At 41.2% G+C, this 23,967-nt stretch overlaps 2 protein-coding genes across 5 annotated transcripts in view; one reads left to right on the top strand and one right to left on the bottom strand.

The window, feature by feature from the left end:
* Positions 1-23,967, top strand: part of LOC136379461 (large ribosomal subunit protein uL29m-like) — a 50,232-nt gene that overhangs the window by 21,295 nt on the left and 4,970 nt on the right. For 2 of the 3 annotated variants that reach the window (XM_066346851.1, XM_066346850.1), the window contains exon 7: positions 353-537. The exons of the other annotated variant lie outside the window; for it this stretch is intronic. In XM_066346851.1, the coding sequence (XP_066202948.1) occupies positions 353-485 (133 nt within the window). In that variant the 3' untranslated portion in view covers positions 486-537. Of the gene's footprint in view, positions 1-352; positions 538-23,967 lie in introns of those variants that run through there. 3 annotated transcript variants of the gene reach the window in all.
* Positions 1,053-23,967, bottom strand: part of LOC136379458 (actin-like protein 6A) — a 33,725-nt gene continuing 10,810 nt past the window's right edge. Inside the window, exons 6-15 of one of the 2 annotated variants that reach the window (XR_010746777.1) lie at positions 17,661-17,755; positions 17,251-17,357; positions 17,066-17,155; positions 15,089-15,150; positions 13,274-13,388; positions 13,046-13,126; positions 10,032-10,127; positions 6,464-6,550; positions 3,261-3,600; positions 1,053-1,338 (exon numbers count right to left, since the gene is read on the bottom strand). Coding sequence is in view for 1 of the 2 variants with exons in the window: in XM_066346844.1 (XP_066202941.1) it covers positions 1,258-1,338; positions 6,464-6,550; positions 10,032-10,127; positions 13,046-13,126; positions 13,274-13,388; positions 15,089-15,150; positions 17,066-17,155; positions 17,251-17,357; positions 17,661-17,755 (814 nt within the window). In the remaining variant the exon portion in view is untranslated. The remainder of the gene's footprint in view (positions 1,339-3,260; positions 3,601-6,463; positions 6,551-10,031; positions 10,128-13,045; positions 13,127-13,273; positions 13,389-15,088; positions 15,151-17,065; positions 17,156-17,250; positions 17,358-17,660; positions 17,756-23,967) is intronic. The other variant, XM_066346844.1, reaches the window with a different exon arrangement.

Here is a 23,967-nt window from a genome sequence, read left to right on the forward strand (position 1 = left end):
GGCAATTCCCAAGTCTCAGGATCTATCTCAGGACATAAAAAATCTAATGTATTCAATAAAATAACTGTTTTTAAACAAGGTAAAAAAAAAAATAGACCATTCTTTTATAGGCTCACAAGATCTGTTCAGTCAGAAAATAAGAATTGCTATAGGGAAACAGATGCTTTCGATTTCACGTTTCTCCTTGACCTGTGTGGGTTTACAGTGATTCAAGTTTAATGTTATACATGAGACACCTAACAGAGACTGATATGACTGAGGCCTTTAAGTCACTGATCTGGACATATTTTGATACTACTGAGTAACAGAGAAATAGTTCTGTATAAATTGCTGTTGTGCTTTATTATTCTAGACTGAGACTTGAAAAACAAGCCCGTATCCAAACAAGGAAGAAAAATCTAGAGAAAAAGAAAGCAAAACTTCTTCAGGAAAAATTCCCACATCTTTCAAAGGCCAAGAAGTCAAGTCTTGTCTCTGATGTCTGAACTCAATCTACCATTTTGTTTTTCCTGGATAATAAACTGTATAGTAAAGTAACTATGTTAAGTGGTTTATAAAGAAATTGTAGTTTTAATCAAACAACTGTTTTAAAGTAATATGGTATGCTAATTCTGAAAGTGGTTATGCTTTTAAAAATCAAGTGAAATATTCAGATTAAATTTCCATTTTATAAATTCTAACACCTACACAGACTATAATATCACCTGCATCTTAGGGTGGGAAAGTAGTGTCAGTGTCTACAGCAAAAGCAATAGTGGTTACATCTTCCCTACTTTTACTAGGATAGGAAGGTGGCATGGATACTACTGTTAAAAATACTGATAAATATATTTACTTAAAGTAGCAAGTCATAACATAATAATCCAAAACTGTATATCTTGGTGGCTACCAATTTTTATTTAAATTTGCAAGCCTAAGGTAAAAAGCAATAAGCTTACTTGTCAATTAAAAAGCAGTTCTGCCAATCCACTGGTAATTAATATACTGAGCAGAGTTAGAAAACATTTGACTGAAAGCAAATATTTAGAGAAAATAGACATTTGTACAAAATTATAAAATGCTTGTAATAAGAATAATGGTGCATTTCAAGGACAGCACATTTTAATTTTGAGCTAGTTAAAGCCTTAAAATTTTTAAGTGGAAATTGAAAAATGCAAAAATGTATAAACATTCTACAAAAGATGGTCATTCTTTTCCTGAGTGCACTAAAGCTATGAAACGTAAGGTATCAGGAAGGTGGATTTATGGGAACACTTTTCAAGGGCATTTCCTTTCAACACACTGCTTCCCTCCTTCTTCATATTCTTGTTTAGAAATCCACATCTGTTGAAAGGTTCCCTGTAAAATGGAAAGAAAAATTATTTATATTATTATACCTTTTTATTAGAAAATACTTTTTTTTTGTTATTATTTTAGCAGGAGAGGCAGGGTGAGAGAGAGAGAGACAGGAACATTGATCTGTTCCTGTATGTGCCCTGACTAGGAACCGAACCGGCAACCTCTGTCCTTCAAGACAACACTCTAACCAACAAAGTTATCTGGCCATGGCAGAAAATACCTTTTCTTTTTAATATCTTTAATTTTCATAACTCAAACTTTGAAGAACTCTTAAACCCCTCCCCCCAATAGTATTTGATTTCTCTTTTCTGCCATCCAGAATACCCACAGGTTAGAAGGAGTATGAGCCTGACCTGTGCTGGCACAATGGATAAAGTGTTGAACTAAAACGTCAAGGTCACCAGTTTGAAACCCTGGGCTTGCCCAGTTCAAGACACATAGGACTATCAATGAACAACTAAAGTGAAGCAACTATGATTTGATACTTCTCATTCCTCCCTGCTCCCTCCTCTCTATAAAATTCAATAAATAAAAATTTAAAAAGACTGGTAGGAGGGTGGAAACATGGAATGAGCTGGTCCCACACCCGCATGTGGAAGATTAAAGTTTGGAGGGATATCTTCGCTGTAGAGGTTGCCCCTAAGGAGCTAGAAGTCCAAACCCAGGTTCCAGTGCCAAGAAGAAAAGTCCCCATAACTTCTGCCTGTAAAAACCAGAAGGGATTGTGGCAGACCGAGGGCTGCCGGAGTCCCTGTGCATGGACTTCTGGACTCGCGGGCTCTGATCTCCAGTTCTGGGGCAGAAGCTCAAAGGGCACCAGACACATACAGGGAGGAACTAAATTACTTGGCATCAAGGCAAGAGCTAGGGTGCAGTTTTCCCAAACAAGTGTTTTAGCAAAGGCCACTGTTCCTTTCATGAACCCTCTCCCCAGAGAACTGGCAGGTGGGCACCACCTTCTGAGTCTCCATCATCCTGGCTCACACTGTTCACCCAGCCCTGGTGATTCCCCAAGACTCCACCCCACCCAAATTGCAGGTTCACCCAAACTGTTTCCAGTGGCTTTTTATACAAAGAGCCTGTCATGTCTCATGCTCAGACTTGCCTAAAATCTCTCCAACAAGCTGCAATGGTTTCGCTGTGCCCCACACCAACCACTCACTAACTGGTCCCTCATCAGGCACTACCTGCAGACGGCCTTGGTTCACCACTTGGCCTTACCTGGCCACCTCCAAGGCCAGCATAGCAGCAGCCATCTGTAGATAGCTTTGTAGTTCATGTCCAGTGGGCCCAGGCAGAACACAGGTGGTGGCTAACCTTGGTGTGGTCCTCCTGGGAGGCCCCAGAGCCAGTGCACCCGGTAAAGCACCACTCCACCACCTCCACAACGAACATACTCTGGGGGTGGTCCGGACAAGCACCAGAGCCCTGCTGAAGTCCTACTTAGTGGGGTAGGCTCCTCCAGAACTGATCTTCAATAGTAGCAGCCAGACCTTGCAAGTGATTGGCTTGGTGATAAATCCTTCCCATCCAGCGATCAAAGTTCAACTCCAACAGGAGAGTACGCACAGCCCACATGAAGCATAAACACCCAGCTACGGTAACTGGGGAGGCTGCACTACTGGACCCTATAGAACACCAACTACATAAGGCCACTCGACCAAACTGGGAAACATAGTAGTTCTACCTAACAAACAAAAACAAACACAGGGAGGCTGCCACAATGAGGAGACCAATGAGTCCCAAATGAAAGAACATAACAAAACTCCAGAAAAATAACAAAATTGAGACAAATGATCTACTTGACGCAGAGTTCAAAACATTGGTTATAATGATGCTCAATAAACTTAGAATTTCAACAGCATAAAAAGGGATATGGAAACCATAAAAAAGAAACAGTCAGAAATAAATGATATACTAACTGAAATGAATAATTTACAGGGCCGGGCCCTGACTGATGTCTCAGTGAATAGAGTGTCAACCTGGCGTATAGATGTCCTGGGTTCAACTCCCAGTCAGGGCACACAGGAGAAATGACCATCTGCTTCTCCCCGCTTCTCTCCTCTTCCCCTCCCAAAACCAGGGAATCGATGGGTTTGAGCATGGCCCCTGATGTTGTAGATGGCTCAGATGGTCCAAGTGCATCAGCCTCAGGTGCTAAAAATAGCTCAGGACTTGAACATCAGCCCCAGATGGGATTTTTGGGTAGATCCTGGTTGGGGTGCATATGGGAGTCTGCCTCACTATCTCCCCTCCTCTCACCTAAAGAAATAAAAAAAAATAGAGTAGGTGAAGTAGAGAATCAAATCAGTGATTTGGAATATAAAAAACCAAAAAGCATTGAATCAGAAAGCAAAAAGAAAAAAGTATCCTACAAAATGAAGATAGTGTAAGGAACCTCTGGGACAAATTCAATCATAGAAACATTCACATCACGCGAGTGCCAGAAGGAGAAGAGAGAAAGCAAGAAATTGAAAACCTATTTGAAAAAAAAGTAACAGAAAACTTTCCTAACCTGGTGAAGGAAATAGACATACAAGTTCAGGAAGAGCAGAGAGTCTCAAACAGGATGAACCCAAAGAGGCCCACAGCAAGATATATCATAATTAAAATGCAAAAGGTTAAGGCAAAGAGAGAATGTGTGTGTGTGTGTGTGTGTGTGACAGAGACAGAAGGACAGATAAGTACGTACAGACAGACAGGAAGAGAGAGAGATGAGAAGCATCAATTCTTTGTGGCGGCTCCTTAGCTGTTCATTGATTGCTTTCTCATCTGTGTCGCAGCTATAGCAGAGCGAGTGACCCCTTGCTCAAGCCAGTGACCCCACACTCAAGCTGGTGACCTGCGCCCAAGCCAGATAAGCCCGCACTCAAGCCTGCAACCTTGGAATTTTGAACCTGGGTCCTCTGCGTCCCAGTCCAATGTTCTATCCACTGCGCCACCACCTTGTCAGGTCAAAGAGAGAATCTTAAAAGCAGGAAGAGAAAAGCAGTTAATTATGTACAAGGGAGCTACCATAAAACTCAGCTAATTTTTCAACAGAAACTTTGCAGGCCAGACACGATTGGCAAAAAAATATTCAGAGATGAAAAGCAAGGCCCTACAACCAAGATTATTCTACCCAGCAAAACTGTAATTTAGATTGAAAGACATATAAAGAGCTTCCCAGACAAAAAAAACTAAAGGACTTCATCACCACCAAATCAGTATTACATGAAATGATAAAAGGTCTGCTTCAAGAAGACCAAAAAAAAAAAAAAAAGGATAAAAAATATAAACGATAAAATGGCAGTTAATATATATATGTATCAACAATTGAGTCTAAAAAAATAAACAAGCATAACAGAAACAGACTCAAAGAGACAGAGAACATTTTGATGGTTGCCAGATGGGAGGGGGTATGAAGGGATGAGTGAAGAAGGGGAAGGGATTAAGAAGTACAAATGGGACATGACCAGGTGGTGGTACAGTGGATAGAGTGTTGGCCTGGGATGCTAAGGATCCAGGTTCAAAACCCTCAGGTCACCCGATAGGTGTGGGGTTGCTGGCTTGAGCAAGGGGTCACTGGCTCAGCTGGAGCCCCCCAGTCAAAACACATATGAGAAGCAATCAGTGAACTAAGTTGCCGCATCTATGAGTTGATGCTTCGCATCTCCCTTCCTGTCTGTGTCTCTCTCGCTTAAAAAAAAAAAAAAAGATGTACAAATGGTTTGTGATAGAATAGTCACGGGAATGTTAAGTGCAGCATAGGGAATACAGTCAATATTATTTTAATAACTATGTATGGTGTCAGATTGGTATAAGATTTATCAGATTTAGTAAGTTAATAATGTTGAATTGCTGGGGCTGTATACCTAAAACTAACACAATATTAAATGAAATTTAATATTGGTCAACTGTAAATGAAAAGTGAAAAATGATTAAAAGACAAGTAAAATACATCAAATGGTGGTGCAGTAGATAAAGTGATGACATGGGACACTGAGATCCCAGGTTTAAGACTTAAAGTTGCCAGCTTAAGTGAGGGCTCATCCAGCTTGAGCGTGGCGTTGCCAGCTTGAGTGTGGGAACATAGACATCATCCCACGGTCACTGGCTTGAAGCCCAAGGTCGTTGTCTTGAGGAAGGGGTCACCAGCTCAGCTAGAGTCTCCCAGTCAAGGCATATATGAGAAGGAATCAAAAAACAACTAAAGTGCCACAACTACGAGTTGATGCTTCTCATCTCTCTCCTTTCCTGTCTCTCTGGTTCTAAAAAAATTAAAAATTAAAAAAAAATACATACATGGACAGTTCCAAATATCTAATTGCTTAAAAACGGTTTAGAGTAAGTACTTGGTAACATTTGCTTTGACTGCTCTGAGGAGAAGCAACATTCTCAATCTAGAGTGCAAGTAAGGACAAGGACTTTTTCTCCTGAGTCAAGGCAGGCTCCAGTCTAAACAACATGCAGAACCAAGCACCATGACTTCACCATCTGCCCCCAAGTACCCATTCCTCACTTCCTCTACCTCAACACCAGGCCAGGGAGCAACCAGAACCTGGAAGGGAATGATTTAATTTGATATATGCTTCAGGTACATCCTGACCAGTGCCAATGAGATTACTAATGAAAAAGGAGTGAATAAATGAACAGGTTCCCACCTGTTTGAGAGGGAAGGTTGAAATTAGGCTGACAAATATCCACTAGTACAGTCACAAAGCAGTCTGTTATATTAGAAAATGTAAAACTGGTATTATTAGGCCCTCTACTCATTTGACAGTTGTAAAATGCAAAGATAAATGAACTAAAATTATTTTTAGTATTTTTACCAAATTTAGTGTTTTCAGTGGTACATTTTTTTTTACTTTGAATGAATACATTTGACATATATATTATATATACACACATACATTTTTTTTTAATTTAGACAATTAAATTTAACAGGGTGACATTGGTGAACCAGATACACAGATTTAGAGAAAACATCTCCACATCACTTGGACAGTCGATTATGTTGTATACCCATAACCCAAAGTCAGATCATCTTCTGTCACCCTGTATTTTGTTTCTCTCAGAGGTACATTTAAGATAAATCATTCAATAGGAATTGTTACCTAGTTTTCAAAGCAGTGTATTTACTCACCAGAGAAGCGAGAATAGAGCCACCAATCCATGAACTAAACCTACGTTCCACTGTTGTATTATTTGCGATCAATTTCAACCGCATACTCTAAAATAAAGAGGGAAGAGTAAGTATCATTAACACCATCAATTAAAACAGGAGACTAAACTTAGAAATTCAGCTTTGACAACTTCTAAATGATTTGTTAAAACACTGATTGTACATGATTTCTTTTGCAATAACTAAGACAAAAATAATCATAGATCAAACTGAATAAGACTTTTTAAAAGTACACTATGGGTTTTTATGTGTAATATTTAATAAAAAATAAGTTATATAACCTTAGAAAACTGCACACTAAAGAGTTATGGCATTTACCTTTTATATACTACAACTGCACACATATACTTAACACTTCCTATATGTTAGGTATGGTGCTAAGTGCTTCATATATTACTTCATGTCTTCCAACACAAAGTACAACTATTATCGCAACCTGCGGCCCCTTCAGTTCAGTAGTCCTCCTCAATTTTCTCACTACTACTATTTCAGGCTTCATGCTATGCTTACCCTTCAATCCTAATTCACCCCTCCACAACCCGACACCCACTCCCACTCAGAAAACAAAATGCAGACAGCAGATCTCAGTAAGTTTTTAATTCATACTGCTTTCCTTCCTAATACATGTTTCTGTTTTGAACTCACACTCTCGATAAACAAAGTTTTTTTGCCTCAGTGCTATCCCTCTCAATTCTAGAATCAATAGATTTTTCACAAATAGTTGATACTTTCATTATTATAAGTGTGAAAATATAGTGTGAATCTTTAACACAGTGTGGCCAGAGTAGACTATGTTGTAGTACAGGTGAGCGGGGTTATTAGGAAAAGGAGGAATGAATATGGGTTTTTGTAGGTGAGGAACAAGTCAATATCTATTATGGTGGAATTTTCCTTTTATTTCATTGATTTTTAAGACAAGGATAGTATCTTACTGGTCTTAAGAAGGCCCTGTAGAGCCCATGTTAACATTCATTATTCTAAGAGTCTAAGAATCTAATGATTAACACTACAATAAATGTATATTCCAGCCTAACCAGGCAGTGGCGCAGTAGATAGAGCATCAAACTGGGATGCAGAGGAACCAGGTTCAAAGCCCAAGGTCGCTGGCTTGAGCGCAGGAACATCTGGCTTGAGCATGGGCTCACCAGCTTGAGCATGGGGTTGTTGACTTGAGCATGGGATCATAGACATGACTCCCTGGTCGCTGGCTTGAGCCCAAAGGTTGCTGGCTTGAGCAAGGGGTCACCGCTGTGCTGTAGCCCCCTGGTCAAGGCAAATACAAGAAAGCTATCAATGAACAACTAAGGAGCTGTGACAAAGAGTTGATGGTTCTCATCTCTCTCCCTTCCTGTCTGTCTGTCCCTATCTGTACCTCTCTCTGTCTCTCTCTGTGTGTCACAAAAAAAAAGATATATTCCAGATCACTATTTCTCCAAGAATAAATATAAAGCAGGTATCAATCTTGTGCCTATATCAATATTTATAACACAATTACAAAAACATGCATATTAAAATATTCCTTTGTGTGAGAAAACAGAAGACTACCAAATATACAAATACTGTTAAGGTCTACATAATCTCTAATAAGTTTTTTAAAAATAACATTCGTGTAGAATACCTTACAAGAAACTACGTGAGAGACATTTAAAAATCTAAAGGTGATGACTAATCTTCTGTTATGAATGTACCACATAAGCTAAATTCTCCCAAAACCAGGTTCTCCTATCCTTTTAAAAGTTATCACGATGCACACAACACAGTGATCCCTTTATTTTTTTTTTTATTTTTTTTTTTTTCTGAAGCTGGAAACAGGGAGAGACAGACAGACTCCCGCATGCGCCCGACCGGGATCCACCCGGCACGCCCACCAGGGGCGACGCTCTGCCCACCAGGGGGCGATGCTCTGCCCATCCTGGGCGTCGCCATGTTGCGACCAGAGCCACTCTAGCGCCTGAGGCAGAGGCCACAGAGCCATCCCCAGTGCCCGGGCCATCTTTGCTCCAATGGAGCCCTGGCTGCGGGAGGGGAAGAGAGAGACAGAGAGGAAAGCGCGGCGGAGGGGTGGAGAAGCAAATGGGCGCTTCTCCTGTGTGCCCTGGCCGGGAATCGAACCCGGGTCCTCCGCACGCTAGGCCGACGCTCTACCGCTGAGCCAACCGGCCAGGGCCAGTGATCCCTTTAAAACAGACACGGGAGTTCGTTAGTCTCGGCCAAATACAAACCCTGAAGTTCGCTATTAATAAACAACATGATATGGTACCACCTCTCTGTGACTGTACTGTGTTCCCCAAAGAGATATATTGAAATGCTAATCCTTGGTACCTGAGAATGTGATCTAATTTAGAAATGGGGTCTTAGCAGGTATAATTAAGGTCAATTAAGATGAGGTCAAGCTAGAGCAGGGTGGGCTCTTAATCCAGAACTGGTGTAAGAACTGGTGTTCTTACAAGGAAAGAACAGACCCACAGCAGAGAGGCCAGGTGATGACAGAGACAGACTGAAGTGTAGCTGCAATCCAGGAAACACCAAGGAAAGCTGGCAAACCGTCCGATACTAGGAAGGGGGAAGGAAGGATTCTCCTCTGTAGGCTGCAGAGAGAGCATGGCCCGACTGGCCTCCAATGTCAGACTTCCAGCCTCCACGACCGAGAGAGCTAAGTTTCTGTTGCTTTAAGCCACCCACCTGTGGTACTTCCTCACGGCAACCCTAGGACACTAACACACCATCCATCCAACCAGCCATATCCTCCCCCATCTCTGCACAGAGGATAAGCCAAGTTCTTTGATATACTGGACTACGCCACCTTCCCTTTGTGTTGTCACATGCTTTTCCCCCCCCCCGCCTAGATGTCCTTTCATAAATTGCCACCACTTGGCTCCTGTTCACACAGCCTCTTCCTGAGGCTTCCTCTGATACGCTTAGGGCAGTGGTCGGCAAACTCGTTAGTCAGCAGAGCCAAATATCATCAGCACAATGATTGAAATTTCTTTTGAGAGCCAATTTTTTAAACTTAAACTATATAGGTAGGTACATTCCTTATCAAGGTAGCGCCCGCACGTGCTATTTTGTGGAAGAGCCACACTCAAGGGGCCAAAGAGCCGCAGGTGGCTCGCGAGCCACGGTTTGCCGACCAGGGCCCTAGGGACTTAAGTGCCTGCTCGTCAGTGTTCCCGAGAATGCCTGGTTCATGACATCCTCAACTACTCCGCACATTACAGTCAGATTTTTCCATGTCTCTTCATTCTGGCAGACTGAGCACCTGCGGGGCAGGGCTATGTTTAATAGCTTCAGTCCCCAGCAGACCACAGGTGCTTAGCAATGGAGTCAGTGACTAAAATGAGATCCAAATAGTACAAGAGTAACTAACAAATGCCATCTAGAAAATCTGATTAACTTTACTGAAGTAATACTGCACCAGGCACACACAAACTATCATCAATTTACTGAAAAACAAGCAGTATCGATAAAATTTCACCAGTGGCGGATATATGTGACTGAAGAGTATCACTTAAGAACAAACACAACTTACAGGGGGAGTTTTCTGAGAGAGTTCTCTGTTCAGCCTGTCAGTAAAGCTCTGTATTAACGTGTTTCCTCCGGCCACTATGACACTGCCATAGAGACCCTAGGACACAAAGCAAAAGTAAATTAGTTTCAGTTTCCAACAGTTTTAAAACACAACTACGAATGAGACCATGTCCGCCACTACAATTTCCCTTTCTTTTTACCTTGCTTTACTTCTATACAGACCTAGTACTGGCCGCATATTCCACTCTTTTAGGCAGATTTTAAAACATTAGTATTTGGAGCAGTTATAGATCTCTGGGGTTGGGGTTTTTAGTTCATTTGTGTAAAAATCATTAACTTAAAGCAATTACTCTAAAACCCATTGTAATTTTTTGGCAGATAGCTGCTAATATTTCATTAGAAGTATATTTTATAATGCCTTCAGCTTAGAATGCTCATCTAGAAGTTCTGAGACTCAAAATTATACAATGTGACTCTTAACGACTGTAATGAACAATGCACACTGGCCCTGGTTGGTTTATTCAGTGGCTAGAGCATCAGCCCAGCATGTGGGGGTCCTGGGTTCAATTCCCACTGAGGACACACAGGAGAAGAGACCATCTGCTCTCTTACTTTCCTCTGTCCCCACCTCCTCTCCCTCTTCCCCTCTGGCAGCCAGTGGCTCGACTGTTTAGAGCAGGGGTTCCCAAACATTTTACACAGGGGGCCAGTTCACTGTCTCTCAGACCGTTGGAGGGCCAGACTATAAAAAAAACTATCCCTATGCACACTGCACATACCTTATTTTAAAGTAAAAAAACAAAACGGGAACAAATACAATATTTAAAATGAAGAACAAGTAAATTTAAATCAACAAACTGACCAGTATTTCAATAGGAACTATGCTCCTCTCACTGACCACCAATGAAAGAGGTGCCCCTTCCGGAAGTGCGGCGGGCCGAATAAATGGCCTCAGGGGGCCGCATGCTGCCCGCGGGCCGTAGTTTGGGGACCCCTGGTTTAGAGTGTTGGCCCAAGCACTGAGGATAACTTGGTTGATTCAGCATCGGCCCTAGATGGGGATTGCCAGGTGAATTTCGGTTGGAGTACATGAGGGAGACTGTCTATCTCCCCACTTCTCATTTAAAAACACAAACAAAATAAAATGTGCACTGAAAATATCTCCAGATAAGTATAGCTATCTTTCTCTTTCGCACGGGTGTGCATCAGAACCATACGGTGAGCTTTTACAAAATCTACACGCTGATGCCTCTCCAAATAAAAATACATTCCTGCTTAGAAGGAGTGTGTTTATCTCTAATCTGCAAGTATACATCAGAAAGTTAAATGCCAGCTTGCTTTTTTAGTGGCTAAGTTCATAGTTTTAAAAATATTTCAAAGTTATAAGTCATCTAACTTTTGAAAGGCAAAATGGAGTACAGAAGCATCTCCTCTGCCATCAACATTAATTCCATGAGGTTTCACTAACAACAGAAAGCTATCACTCTCTTACAGTAAAAGTTCTTCAGTTCCATTGCTTTCCCCAAAATGTAGCCTGGAGTTAGCACTAAAAAGTTCCACACTTATACTTGTACTGTGATAAAAAACAACTGATGCCTGCTAGGTGATTGGCTGAAATAAAGAATATTTTTCAGAGCCACCCAAAGGTGTTTTTTAACAACATGGTTTATAAATACCCTTTTAGCTATGAGAACTATACTCTTCACAAAGGAATGAATTCAAAGAAAATTGAGGGAAACGGGTGGGCAAAAGCAGGTTTACAGTTAAGTGACATTCTTTTGAGTTAGTAAAGCTATTGTACTGGTCATAACCTGCATGTCTTTCCACACAAACAACTGTAAACCTATTTTTATCCACCACTGAATTATTACAAATTGAATCTATGATTTGCCCTGGCCAGATAGCTCGGTTGGTTAAGAGCATCGTCTCGAAGCACAGAGGTTGCTGGTTGGATCCCTGGTCAGGGCACATATAGGAACAGACTGATGTTCCTCTCTCTCTCTCTCTCCCTGGCTCTCTCACTAAAATTAATAAATTAAAAAAAAAAAAAGAACCTAGGATTTGAATATGCTATACTCAATCTAATAATCAGTGTGGAATTATAATATGGAGTTAGTATTTAAAACTTTAAAAAGCCTGACCAGGCAGTGGCGAAGTGGATAGAGCGTCGACCTGGGATGCTGAGGACCCAGGTTCGAAACCCCGAGGTCATTGGCTTGAGCGAGGGATCACCAACTTGAGCATGGTGTCACCAGTCTGAGTGTAGGATCATAGAGATGACTCTGTGGTCACTGGCTTGAGCCCAAGGGTCACTGGCTTGAAGCCTGGGGTTGCTGGCTCAAATCCAAGGTCACTGGCTTAGCTGGAGCCCTCTGGTCAAGGCACATCTGAGAAGCAATCAATGAACAACTAAAGTGCCACAACTACTAGTTGATGCTTCTCATCTCTCTCCCTTCCTGTCTGTCTGCCACTGTCTGTTTCTCTCACAAAAAAAATTAAATAAATGAATAAAAGTAAATAAAACTTAAAAAAACACAAAAATATGAAGATCATTTGACCTATATACTCCTTGTAAAAGTTACATAATTTAAACCATACCTTCTGGAAAAATAAAAGGGAAACTGTACTATAAACAAGAAAAATAACCAATATGTTTTGGTGTGTCACATTTTTAGGAAATATCTAGAACTGTCCTAAAGAACTTGGTGTAGACGGAAATGTTCTATATCTGCACTGCATCTACATTTATAATGTGGCTACAACAATTAAAGAACCGCTTGGTATTTATATTTGTTTTAATTTAAATTGCCGCATGTGGTCAGCAGATACCACTTTCAACACTACAGCTATAAAATTTGGCATTTTTCCTTTTCTAGTAAACATCATCTTTTTACATACTGTGCTGCAAAACTGACTTCAAGATTAACGGCCAGTGCTGCCAACTTAAATAATAATGTGGGGCATTTCAGTGCCCTGATGAAACCTTTATAGCATACACAGGAGATTGGCACTTACTGGTCTGATATCAATATCACACATTCCAACACTGGTAGTGACAACATGACTGACTCCCAGCATTGTATTTCCTGATAATCCCTACAACAAAATAAGATGAGTATGATACAGAGAAATTTAAACAATAAAGTGCATCCAAAAAACCTTAGTAGTATGTAGGTTTTATAATTATGCAAGATCTCTACATATACAGAAGAATAGGGCTAATTATGAAATAAGCTTTCATACCTTTACATTGGAAGGGTCAAATAATCCTTCAGGAATCTTCAATCGTTCTGCACCAAAATCACAGTTGTAGCCATTGGGGAATTCATAATGAACCGTTGGCATCTGTGCGGCTACTCTGAAAACATACTCAGCGTTAAAGAAAAGACAGAAACAATCCTCTTCAAAAATGATAAACTACTAAAAACTCAATTTATATGAAAGCAAAACAGAGTGATAATATTTTCTTTTAAAATGTTATTCCATATTTTATCTGTGTGTGACAGACAGAGAGAAAGACAGAGAAAAGGATAGGGATAGACAGACAGGAAGGGAGAGAGATGAGAAGCATCAATTCTTTGTGGAAGTTCCTTCGTTGTTCATTGATTACTTTCTCATATGTGCCTTGACTGAGGGGCTACAGTAGAGCAGAGTGACCACTTGCTCAAGCCAGTGACCTTGGGCTTCAAGCCAGCGACCATGCGGTCATGTCTGTGATCCCATGCTCATGCCAGCCACTCCGCACTCAAGCTGGTGAGCCCATGCTCAAGCTGACGATCTTGGGGTTTCAAACCTGGGTCCTCTGTATCGTAGTCTGATGCTCTATGCAACACCACCTGGTCAAGCTATTCCATATTTCTTTTTTTCCTTTTTTTGGTATTTTCCTTAAGTGAGAAGCGGGGGGCAGAGAGACAAGCTCCCACATGTGCCCGACCGGGATCCACCCGGCATACCCACCAGGAGGCAATGCTCTGCCCATCTGGGGCATTGCTCTGTTGCAATGGAGCATTTCTAGTGCCTGAGGCGGAGGCCATGGGCCAACTTTGCTCCAATGGAGCCTTGACTGCGGGAGGGGAAGAGAGAGACAGAGAGAAAGTAAGTAGAAGGGGAAGAGTGGAGAAGCAAATGGGCGCTTCTCCTGTGTGCCCTGCCGAGAATTGAACCGGAACTTCCACACACCAGGAGATGCTCTACCGCTGAGCTAGCTTGCCACGGCTATTACATATTTCTTAACATAACATTTTACCTTTTGAACAGTTAAGCATATTTTATTCTTTTTTTACCTAAATAAATCAATTTCTTTCCTCATTTAGGAAGTATATACCTTTTGTGTGTGTGTGTGTGTGTGTGTGTGTGTGTGTGTGTTTGTGTGTCAGAGACAGAGAAAGAGTCAGAGAGAAGGACAGATAGAGACAGACAGGCAGGAATAGAGAGAGATCAGAAGCATCAATTCTTCGTTGCGGCTCCTTTAGTTGTTCATTGATTGCTTTTTCATATGTGCCTTGATGGTGGGGGGTGGCTACAGTAGAGTGACCCCTTGCTCAAGCCAGTGACCTTGGGCTCAAGTCAGTGACCTTTGGGCTCAAGCCAGCAACCATGGAGTCATGTCTATGATCCCATGCTCAAGCCAGTGACCTGCGCTCAACCTGGTGAGCCTACACTCAAGCCAAATGAGCCCAAGCTCAAGCTGGCGACCTCAGGGTTTCGAACCTGGTTCCTCCGCATCCCAGTCTGATGCTCTATCCACTGCACCACCACCTGGTCAGGTGGAAGTATACTATTTTTTTTTTTTAATTTTATTTTATTTATTCATTTTAGAGAGGAGAGAGAGGGGGAGAGAGAGAACAGGGGGGAGGAGCTGGAAGCATCAACTCCCATATGTGCCTTGACCAGGCAAGCCCAGGGTTTCGAACCAGCAACCTCAGCATTTCCAGGTCGACGCTTTATCCACTGCGCCACCACAGGTCAGGCGGAAGTATACTATTTTTTAAAAGATTAGTTATAAAGGTTTTTATGAACTATTAAATTGTATCTTGTAGACAAAATAAGAAAACATACTGTTCATCATAAGTTGAATCTGACACTTGAAGTACTGAAGCTTGAAAGTCCTGGATAACACACTATGGATAAAAATAAGAAAATTTAAGACACAAGGTTGTTGAGATTTGTCTTTGCAATCTGTACTTTCATAACATTATCTACAAAATAGTTTTCTTAAGAAAATGGACTATGTTCATGGATGGGTAAGTAATTTCAAGGGTATAAATCTATCCAGCAAAGTCCTAGGCGGATAGCTTGGTTGGTTGAGCAGTGGTTGGTAAAACTCAGTCAACAGAGCCAAATATCAACAGTACAACGATTGAAATTTCTTTTGAGAGCCAAATTTTTTAAACTTAAACTATATAGGTAGGTACATTCCTTATTGAGGTAGTGCCTGCACGTGGTATTTTGTGGAAGAGCCACACTCAAGGGGCCAAAGAGCTGCATGTGGCTCGCTAGCCGTGTTTGGCCAACCTGGGGTTTAGAGCATAGAAAGGCAGAGGTTGCTAGTTCAATCCCCGGTCAGGGCACATACAGGAACAGATTGATCTCTCTCTCTCTCTCTCTCATTTGCTCACTTGCTAAAATCAATAAATAAAAATTTTAAAAAAAGAAAATTTGTCCAGCAAAGACCGTTGAGCAACAAAGTAACCCAATTGTAAGTATCTGCATTAGAGCTAAAATGCAGAACATTTAAATCGCAACAGTTATGAAACAATGATAAAATAACAACTAAGAATTGTGTACCACAGTCCTAAATAACAAACCCAGTTTCAAAACAGTTTTTATCATAAAAATAAGCTTAGATTTATAAACAAGATTTCATTACCTCAATACATAAACACACAAGCATATACATTGCATTTGATGGAATTTTTAATGACTGCATATATTGTAAAACAATTTTACCATTTGCTCTGATATATATGATTTTTAGGTGACTAAGGATAAATCTTGTCTAATACTTGGTCAAAACTGCTAATTATTTTCACTATTTTTCCTTGTACCAAACATCTACAAAAAACCTTTATCTTTAGGTGCAAAAATATCAGATAGGTTATATCCCTGTCATAGTAAATTATGTCTTTTACTGAGAGAAATGAACGTATATCTGTGCTATGACAGGTTGTTTTACTAACCTCTCCTCAGTAAGTCCTATGTTGAGAAATGAATTTTTTGTAAAGAGAATTTTTTGTTGGCTCATTACGATGAACAATACTACACTGTATTTTTATGGCTTACTTATATTAGGAAAGAGAACATAACTAACTGAGCCATACCAGGTAATTGCTATAGATGAAAACCATTCTTTACACACACACACACACACACACACGTCTACAATAGTTTGTTTTGATGCCAATACCAAAGTTCCTTCCAAGTCTCACCACAATAATCCAAATGAGTATATAGTAGTTCATTGATATATTTGTTTGGCAACTATGAAAAGCAACCCCACCCAGAAAAGCTATTAATTCCGTTCATAAAATGCCATTAAAAATGTAAAGATTGAAAACAGTGCTCATATTGTATTCAAAGACTTACAGGCTGTACCTGTTTCATAAAGAGGATAATGGTGGCCCTGGCCAGTTGGCTCAACGGTAGAGCATTGGCCTGGCATGCGGGGGACCCGGGTTCGATTCCCGGCCAGGGCACATAGGAGAAGCGCCCATTTGCTTCTCCACCCCCACCCTTTCCTCTCTGTCTCTCTCTTCCCCTCCCGTAGCCAAGGCTCCATTGGAGCAAAGATGGCCTGGGCGCTGGGGATGGCTCCTTTGGCCTCTGCCCCAGGCACTAGAGTGGCTCTGGTCACGGCAGAGCGACGCCCCGGAGGGGCAGAGCATCGCCCCCTGGTGGGCAGAGTGTGGCCCCTGGTGGGCGTGCCGGGTGGATCCCGGTTGGGCGCATGCGGGAGTCTGTCTGACTGTCTCTCCCCGTTTCCAGCTTCAGAAAAATAAAAAAAAAAAAAAAAAAAAGAGGATAATGGTTACTTACATTACACATGTAATTGTGCCAAGACCTTGTCACCTGCGGCAACTTCTCTTTCCTTTTCCAGTTTGCGGGAAATCCTTCTCGCACAGGTTCCTGAGTACCAAGAGCACAGGACAGGTTAACAGGGCTCACAACATGAGGTGAAGAGCTGGAGATAAATTCCAAAAAGAATATTCAGTTATACTTACTTTGGATGCAATCATATATGGAGGAATCAGTTCTATATTCATTTCCTGGAAGAGTTCTCTGCACTGCATAGTAATGAAGTCTCCAGCAAGAGGTGATTTCACAATACCTATGAAACAGATTAAACAGGCTGAGACAGCATTAAATCCAAACAGTTTGGGACAAAATGTCCTTGTGGATTTATACATGAATAATTGACATCCAAGTAGAGTTAACAGAAGTATCCCTCCCAAAAGCATGCACAAAGATATGCATCAGCTTTAAATCTGCATTACATACCCCCAAATTTTAAAAATCTCTTTTTTAAAAAGACATTATTTGTAACCAGGTATGTTCTGACAGTACAGTTTCATTGTCTGCGTCCTCGTAAAAGCTAACATTGTCTGAGTGCACACTGGTTAAATAACTTTACCTTGCTGAAGGACATAGCCATCATGAACTGGAATTGCAGTGGTATGAGTGGCTCCACTGTCCAAAATAAGCCCCGTAGAACGTCCATTAGCAAACCTAGTTTAAAGCATTAAGGAAAAGTAAGGATCAAGGCTCCTAAAAAATATGTTTATTATAAAAGAAAGGTTTTATTAAGGCATTTGTAAGCATAGGCATTATGGCTTAAAAAGTGTAAAAGTGACTCTAGGGGTTAAAATTGATATTAAATAATGACTCTGGCTTAAAAACAAATGACAACAGGCAAAGCCGACTTCCAGAGTGGTGGTATGGAGAACGTGGAGAAACTTTTCTCCCAAAGTAAGACATCATTAAGTTAATCAAAATGAACACAATCACACAGTCTCTGGGGGTATATCAAAGGGCTTATAACAAATTGAGGGGCATTTATTTAACAAAATACATAGAAACGGGGTATAAACAGTGGGAGGCTATGGACTTTGAGCTAAGAATTAAAAACAGTCACTAAGGATTAAAAAAGAATTTCAGCACTGGCAGCTGAGTGGCAGCAGTTCCCGCCCAGGTAGATTCAAGACACAACGAATTTTCTACAGCTATGTCCAGAACACATTTTCTTTTTCTTTTTAATTTTTGTTTATTGGTTTTAGGGAGACAGAGAAAGGGAGGAAGGGAGGGAAAGAGGAAGAGAGGTAGAGAGAGATAGAAACATCAATTTTACTTTGTTACACATTCACTGGTTGATTCCTATATGTACCCTGACTGGAGGTCAAACCCACATCCTTGGCATATTGGGACAGAGCTCAGGACAACTACCCGGCCAGGGCTGCACCAAAGATCTTAAACCACTTTTTAGAAATAGGGCCATTTAAAAAAAAAGAAAAAGAAAAAGAAATAGGGCCATCTACTTGGTCATCAAATATTCACTGAATAGCCCTGGCCAAATAGCTTGGTTGGTTAGAGCATTGCCTTGAAGCACAGAACTTGCAGGTTCGATCCCCAGCCAGGGCACATACAGGAACAGATCAGTGCTCCTCTCTCTTGCTCTCTCCTTCCCTCTCTCTAAAATTAATAAAATAAACATTAAAAAAAAAAAAAAAAAAAGCTGTAGCTATGAATTCTGTGATTTTACTACTTTCTTAACTGGATGTATTCTACAACTATGCAGCTCGGACAGCAGAAAACTGGCCTTCCTTATGAGTTTAAGGTGTCAATAGGACAGAGCCTGTGGCCAGAAGATATGAGAACCCAGCTATCATCAATTAAGTCAGATAAAACAATGCTAGTCTTCTTGTTAATAGTTTTGTTTTACAAAATACATTGACCCTTCATAAAAATGTTATTTGTGTTAACAACAGGTCTGTTTCGTTACTGTAAATTGAACCAATAAGTGGTAAATTCTTAGTTTTAATTTGTCCAACAGTAATATTGATAGATATAACCCATATAAACAAAAGCTCTTGGGAGTTTTCAGTAATTTGTATGTATTGAAAAATCCCGAGGCCATAATATTTGACAAGTCAAAACAATTTAGTTCTGGCTGGATAGCTCAGTTGGTTAGAGCATCATCCCAACACTCCCAGGTGGTATGATTCCTGGTCAGGGCACATACAAGAATCAACCAATGAATGCATATGTAAGTGGAACAACAAATCAATGTTTCTCTCTCTCTTTTCTTCTCTAAATAAAATTTTAAAAACAATTTTAGAATAACACTAAGATGTTATTTGTCTTTTTTACTGTCATTCTCTCATAAGTATATGGGATTTTTCCAGAGGGGATGTCTTGTGTGATAAACCACTGACTGAATGCAAAAGCCAGATAGAACCCTGACCAGGTGGTGGCTCAGTGGATAGAGCATTGGCTTGGGATGCTGAGGATCCAGGTTTGAAACCCCAGGTCTCTGGCTTGAGCATGGGCTCATCCAGCTTGAGTGCAGGCTCACCAGCATGAGCAGGGGGTTGCCGGCTTGAGTGTGGGATCATAGACATGACCCCATGGTCGTCAGCTTGAGCCCAAAGGTTGCTGGCTTAAAGCTCAAGGTTGCTGGGTTCAGCAAGGAGGTCACTGGCTCAGCTGTAGCCCCCTGGTCAAAGCACATATGAGAAAGCAATCAATGGACAACTAAGGTGCCGCAACTATGAGTTGATACTTCCCATCTCTCTGCCCTTCCTGTCTGTTTGTCCATGACTGCTGCCCCCCCTTGCAAAAAAAAGGAAAAAAAAGCCAGATAGTAGACTCCACCTTCTGCTATTTACTCCTACATTAAAGAGATCTGAAAAATGTAAAACAATACTACCTTCTCATTAATTCTTTTCATTTCGGAAAAGTTATTTTTCATTGAAATATTTTATTTATATTAAAATATAATATTAATTTACTTAAAATACTAAGCAAATATAATTTTAAAAGTTCTATTTTAATTTCTAATATGGTAAATATACCAGATACAATGCACATTATAAGTTTGACACCAGTCACAAAAATGGGAAATTCTTCATACAGCAAAAACAATCTACTTCCCTGAACAAAGAAATTATAAGAGGAAAAAAGGGAAGGAGGCAGAGAATCTATACATTAAAAGAGATCAGCCTGACCTATGGTGGTGCAGTAGATAAAGCGTCGACCTGGAACGGTAAGATTGCCCATTCAAAACCGTGGGCTTCCCCAGTCAAGGTACATACAGGAGTTGATGCTTCCTGCTCCTTCCCCCTTCTCTCTCTCTCTCTCTCTCCCCTCTCTAAAATGAATAAATAAAGTCTTCAAAAAAAAAAAAAAATCTTGCCTGACCAGGTGGTGGCGCAGTGGATAGAGCGTCGGACTGGATGTGGAAGACCCAGGTTCAAGAACCCGAAGTCGCCAGCTTGAGCGCAGGCTCATCTGGTTTGAGCAAAAGCTCAGTTTGGACCCAAAGTCGCTGGCTCGAGCAAGGGGTTACTCGGTCTGCTGAAGGCCTGTGGTCAGGGCACATACAAGAAAGCAATCAATGAACAACTAAGGTATCTCAACGAAAAACTAATGATTGATGCTTCTCATCTCTCTCCGTTCCTGTCTGTCCCTTTCTATCCCTCTCTCTGACTCTCTGTCTGTATAAAAAAAAAAAAATCTTAAAAAAACAAAACTGGCCTGTAGTGGCGCAAGGATAGAGCAACAACCTGGAATGCTGAGGTTGCAGGTTAAAGCCCTGGACTTGCCTGGCCAGGCATATACAAAAAGCAATCAATTAGCAACTAAAGTGAAGCAGTTATTGAGGTTGATACTTCCCACTTTCCACCCCTCTCTTTCTTCTCTCTTTAAAATCAATAAATAAAATCTTAAAAAAAAGCCTGATCTGTGGTGGCGCAGTGGATAAAGCGTCAACCTGGAACACTGAGGTCCTGGTTCGAAACCCTGGGCTTGCCTGGTCAAGACACATACGGGAGTTGATGCTTCCTGCTTCTCCCTTCCCCCTTGTCTCTCTCTCTCTCCTCCTTTGAAAATGAATAAATAAAATCTAAATATATATATATATATATATATATATATATATATATTCTTTAAAAAGACCAAACAGCCTGGTCTGTGGTAGCGCAGTGAATAGATTGTCGACCTGGAACACTGAGGTCCCAGGTTTGAAACCCTGGGCTTGCCCGGTCAATCGATGAACAACTAAAGTGAAGCAACTATGAGTTCATACTTTCCACTCTCCCACCTCTGAAAAATCAATAAATAAAAAATGTTAAAAGAGAGACAGAGAGATCAAGAGATACTGAATAAATACAATGTATTATCATGTTTTTTTGTGTCCTGATTCAAAGATATTAAACTCTTTAACCCTTTGAGTAGTTTTTTGTTAACCCTTTGAGTGAGGACGTACATGAACGTTCATACTACTCAAAGGATTAAGAAAATAAATTGACTATATATTTTTTTTTGCTTTTATAAAATCCCTTATAGATACATACATACATGGTAATGTTTCTAGGGATAAAAATTATATTATGTCTGGCCCTGGCCAGTTGGCTCAGCGGTAGAGTGTTGGCCTAGCGTGCGGAGGACCCGGGTTCGATTCCCGGCCAGGGCACACAGGAGAAGCGCCCATTTGCTTCTCCACCCCTTCGCCGCTCTTTCCTCTCTCTCTCTCTTCCCCTCCCGCAGCCGAGGCTCCATTGGAGCAAAGATGGTTCGGGCGCTGGGGATGGCTCTGTGGCCTCTGCCTCAGGTGCTAGAGTGGCTCTGGTCGCAACATGGCGACGCCCAGGATGGGCAGAGCATTGCCCCCTGGTGGGCAGAGCATCGCCCCTGGTGGGCGTGCCGGGTGGATCCCGGTCGGGCGCATGCGGGAGTCTGTCTGTCTGTCTCTCCCTGTTTCCAGCTTCAGAAAAATGAAAAAAAAAAAAAATTATATTATGTCTGAGATTTACATCAAAATCATGGTGGTAGGGAAGATGGGCAGGATTATAATGAAAGGTTAAAAAGTTAAACAATGCCCAATTCTTTTTACACTTTCTTTATAAGAAAACAATCAGACTTATGTTCAAATTTAGGACCATCATTTTCAAATTATGGACTTGGGACAATTTGCTTACTTTATTTCCTGACATGGTTAGCATGAAAATGAAATAAGATAATGTACATAATGAGTCTGCTAGTACTCAACTCTCAATCCTCTACTCAAAAACCTTCAGTGGTTCTCTAAAGTTCACGCTTTTTATATCTAATACTTTTTATATCCATAGTCAGACCTAAACCTATTTTTACAACTCCTTCTGAAGTACCACATACATCTTCAACTATAAACTTAGTCCCTAACACAGATGCTTATACTGCCCACCTCGAAACTTTTGCTAGTCATCTCCATGACATGGCACTATTCACAAATATCAGATTACAGTTCCCACAGTAATCCTCATGTATACATAAAATTTACTTGCATATTACAGCAATCCAAGGAGGTATACAAGATAAATGAGTATAAGTGAAATTCAGGTTTTAAATACCTAATTCAAGATCAGTTTGTAAGCACTATAACTTGAATTTTAAATATAGGGCTCTTTCTCCCATAGCATACAATTAAATTCTATTTTGTTTATAAAGGTTTGCCAAGCTACTATATTACTCTGCTGAAATACCACAATTGGTATAGAAAAAATTCAAATTAATCATGCCCTTCTTCATAACTTTTGCCAAAGGTGTTTTGAAGTACTATTTAAATCTGTTATTTAGGCCCTAGCCAATTGGCTCAAGGATAGAGCATCGGCCCAGAGTGTGGAAGTCCTGGTTTTGATTCCCAGTCAGGGCACAGAGAAGAAGCGACCATCTGCTTCTCCACCCCTCCCATTTATCACACTCCCGCAGGCATGGCTTGAATGGTTCCAGCAAGTTGGCCCTGAATGGCTCCATGGCCTCACCTTAGGCACTAAAATAGCTCAGCTGCCAAGCAACAAAGCAGCCCCAGATGGGCAGAGCACCTCCAGTAGGGAACTTGTGGGATGGATGCCAGTCAGGGCACATGGGGGAGTCTGTTTCTCTGTCTCCCCACCTCTCCTTTTTTTTTTTTTTTTTTGTATTTTTCCGAAGTTAGAAGCAGGGAAGCAGTCAGATAGACTCCTGCATGCACCCAACTGGAATCCACCCGGCATGCCCACCAGGAGGTGATGCTCTGCCCAACTGGGGTGTTGCTCCATTGCGGCTGGAGCCATTCTAGCACCTGAGGCAGAGGCCATAGAGCCATCCTCAGCATCTGGGCCATCTTTGCTCCAATGGAGCCTTGGCTGCAGGAGGGGAAGAGAGAGACAGAGAGGAAGGAGAGGGGGAGGGGTGGAGAAGCAGATGGGTGCTTCTCCTGTGTGCTCTGGCCGGGAATCGAACCCAGGACTTCCACACGCCGGGCTGACACTCTACCGCTGAGCCAATTGGCCAGGGTCCCTGCCTCTCATTTGATAAAATATATATATATGTTATTTAGTTCTAACAAGAATATTACTAAATTCTTTGAGGTAGAATATATTTCCTTATCTGTCCCTTTAAATGATTATAATTATCTGGGGATTAATAAGTGAATTTATTGCCAACTACTTTTCCATGGTATAGGAGGGGAGAAAGGAATTGGGAATCTTTGAATTATTAGCCAACATTGGTACAACACTGCCCTCTATGCACATTCCCCCTCAAAAAACTGAATTTTTTTTTCTTTTTTTTTTTTTTTGAAGCTGGAAACAGGGAGAGACAGTCAGACAGACTCCCACATGCGCCCGACCGGGATCCACCCGGCACGCCCACCAGGGGCGACGCTCTGCCCACCAGGGGGCAATGCTCTGCCCATCCTGGGCGTC

The sequence above is a fragment of the Saccopteryx leptura genome, chromosome 8 (assembly GCF_036850995.1).
Source record: "Saccopteryx leptura isolate mSacLep1 chromosome 8, mSacLep1_pri_phased_curated, whole genome shotgun sequence".
In the NCBI taxonomy this organism is placed as follows: Eukaryota; Metazoa; Chordata; class Mammalia; order Chiroptera; family Emballonuridae; genus Saccopteryx; species Saccopteryx leptura.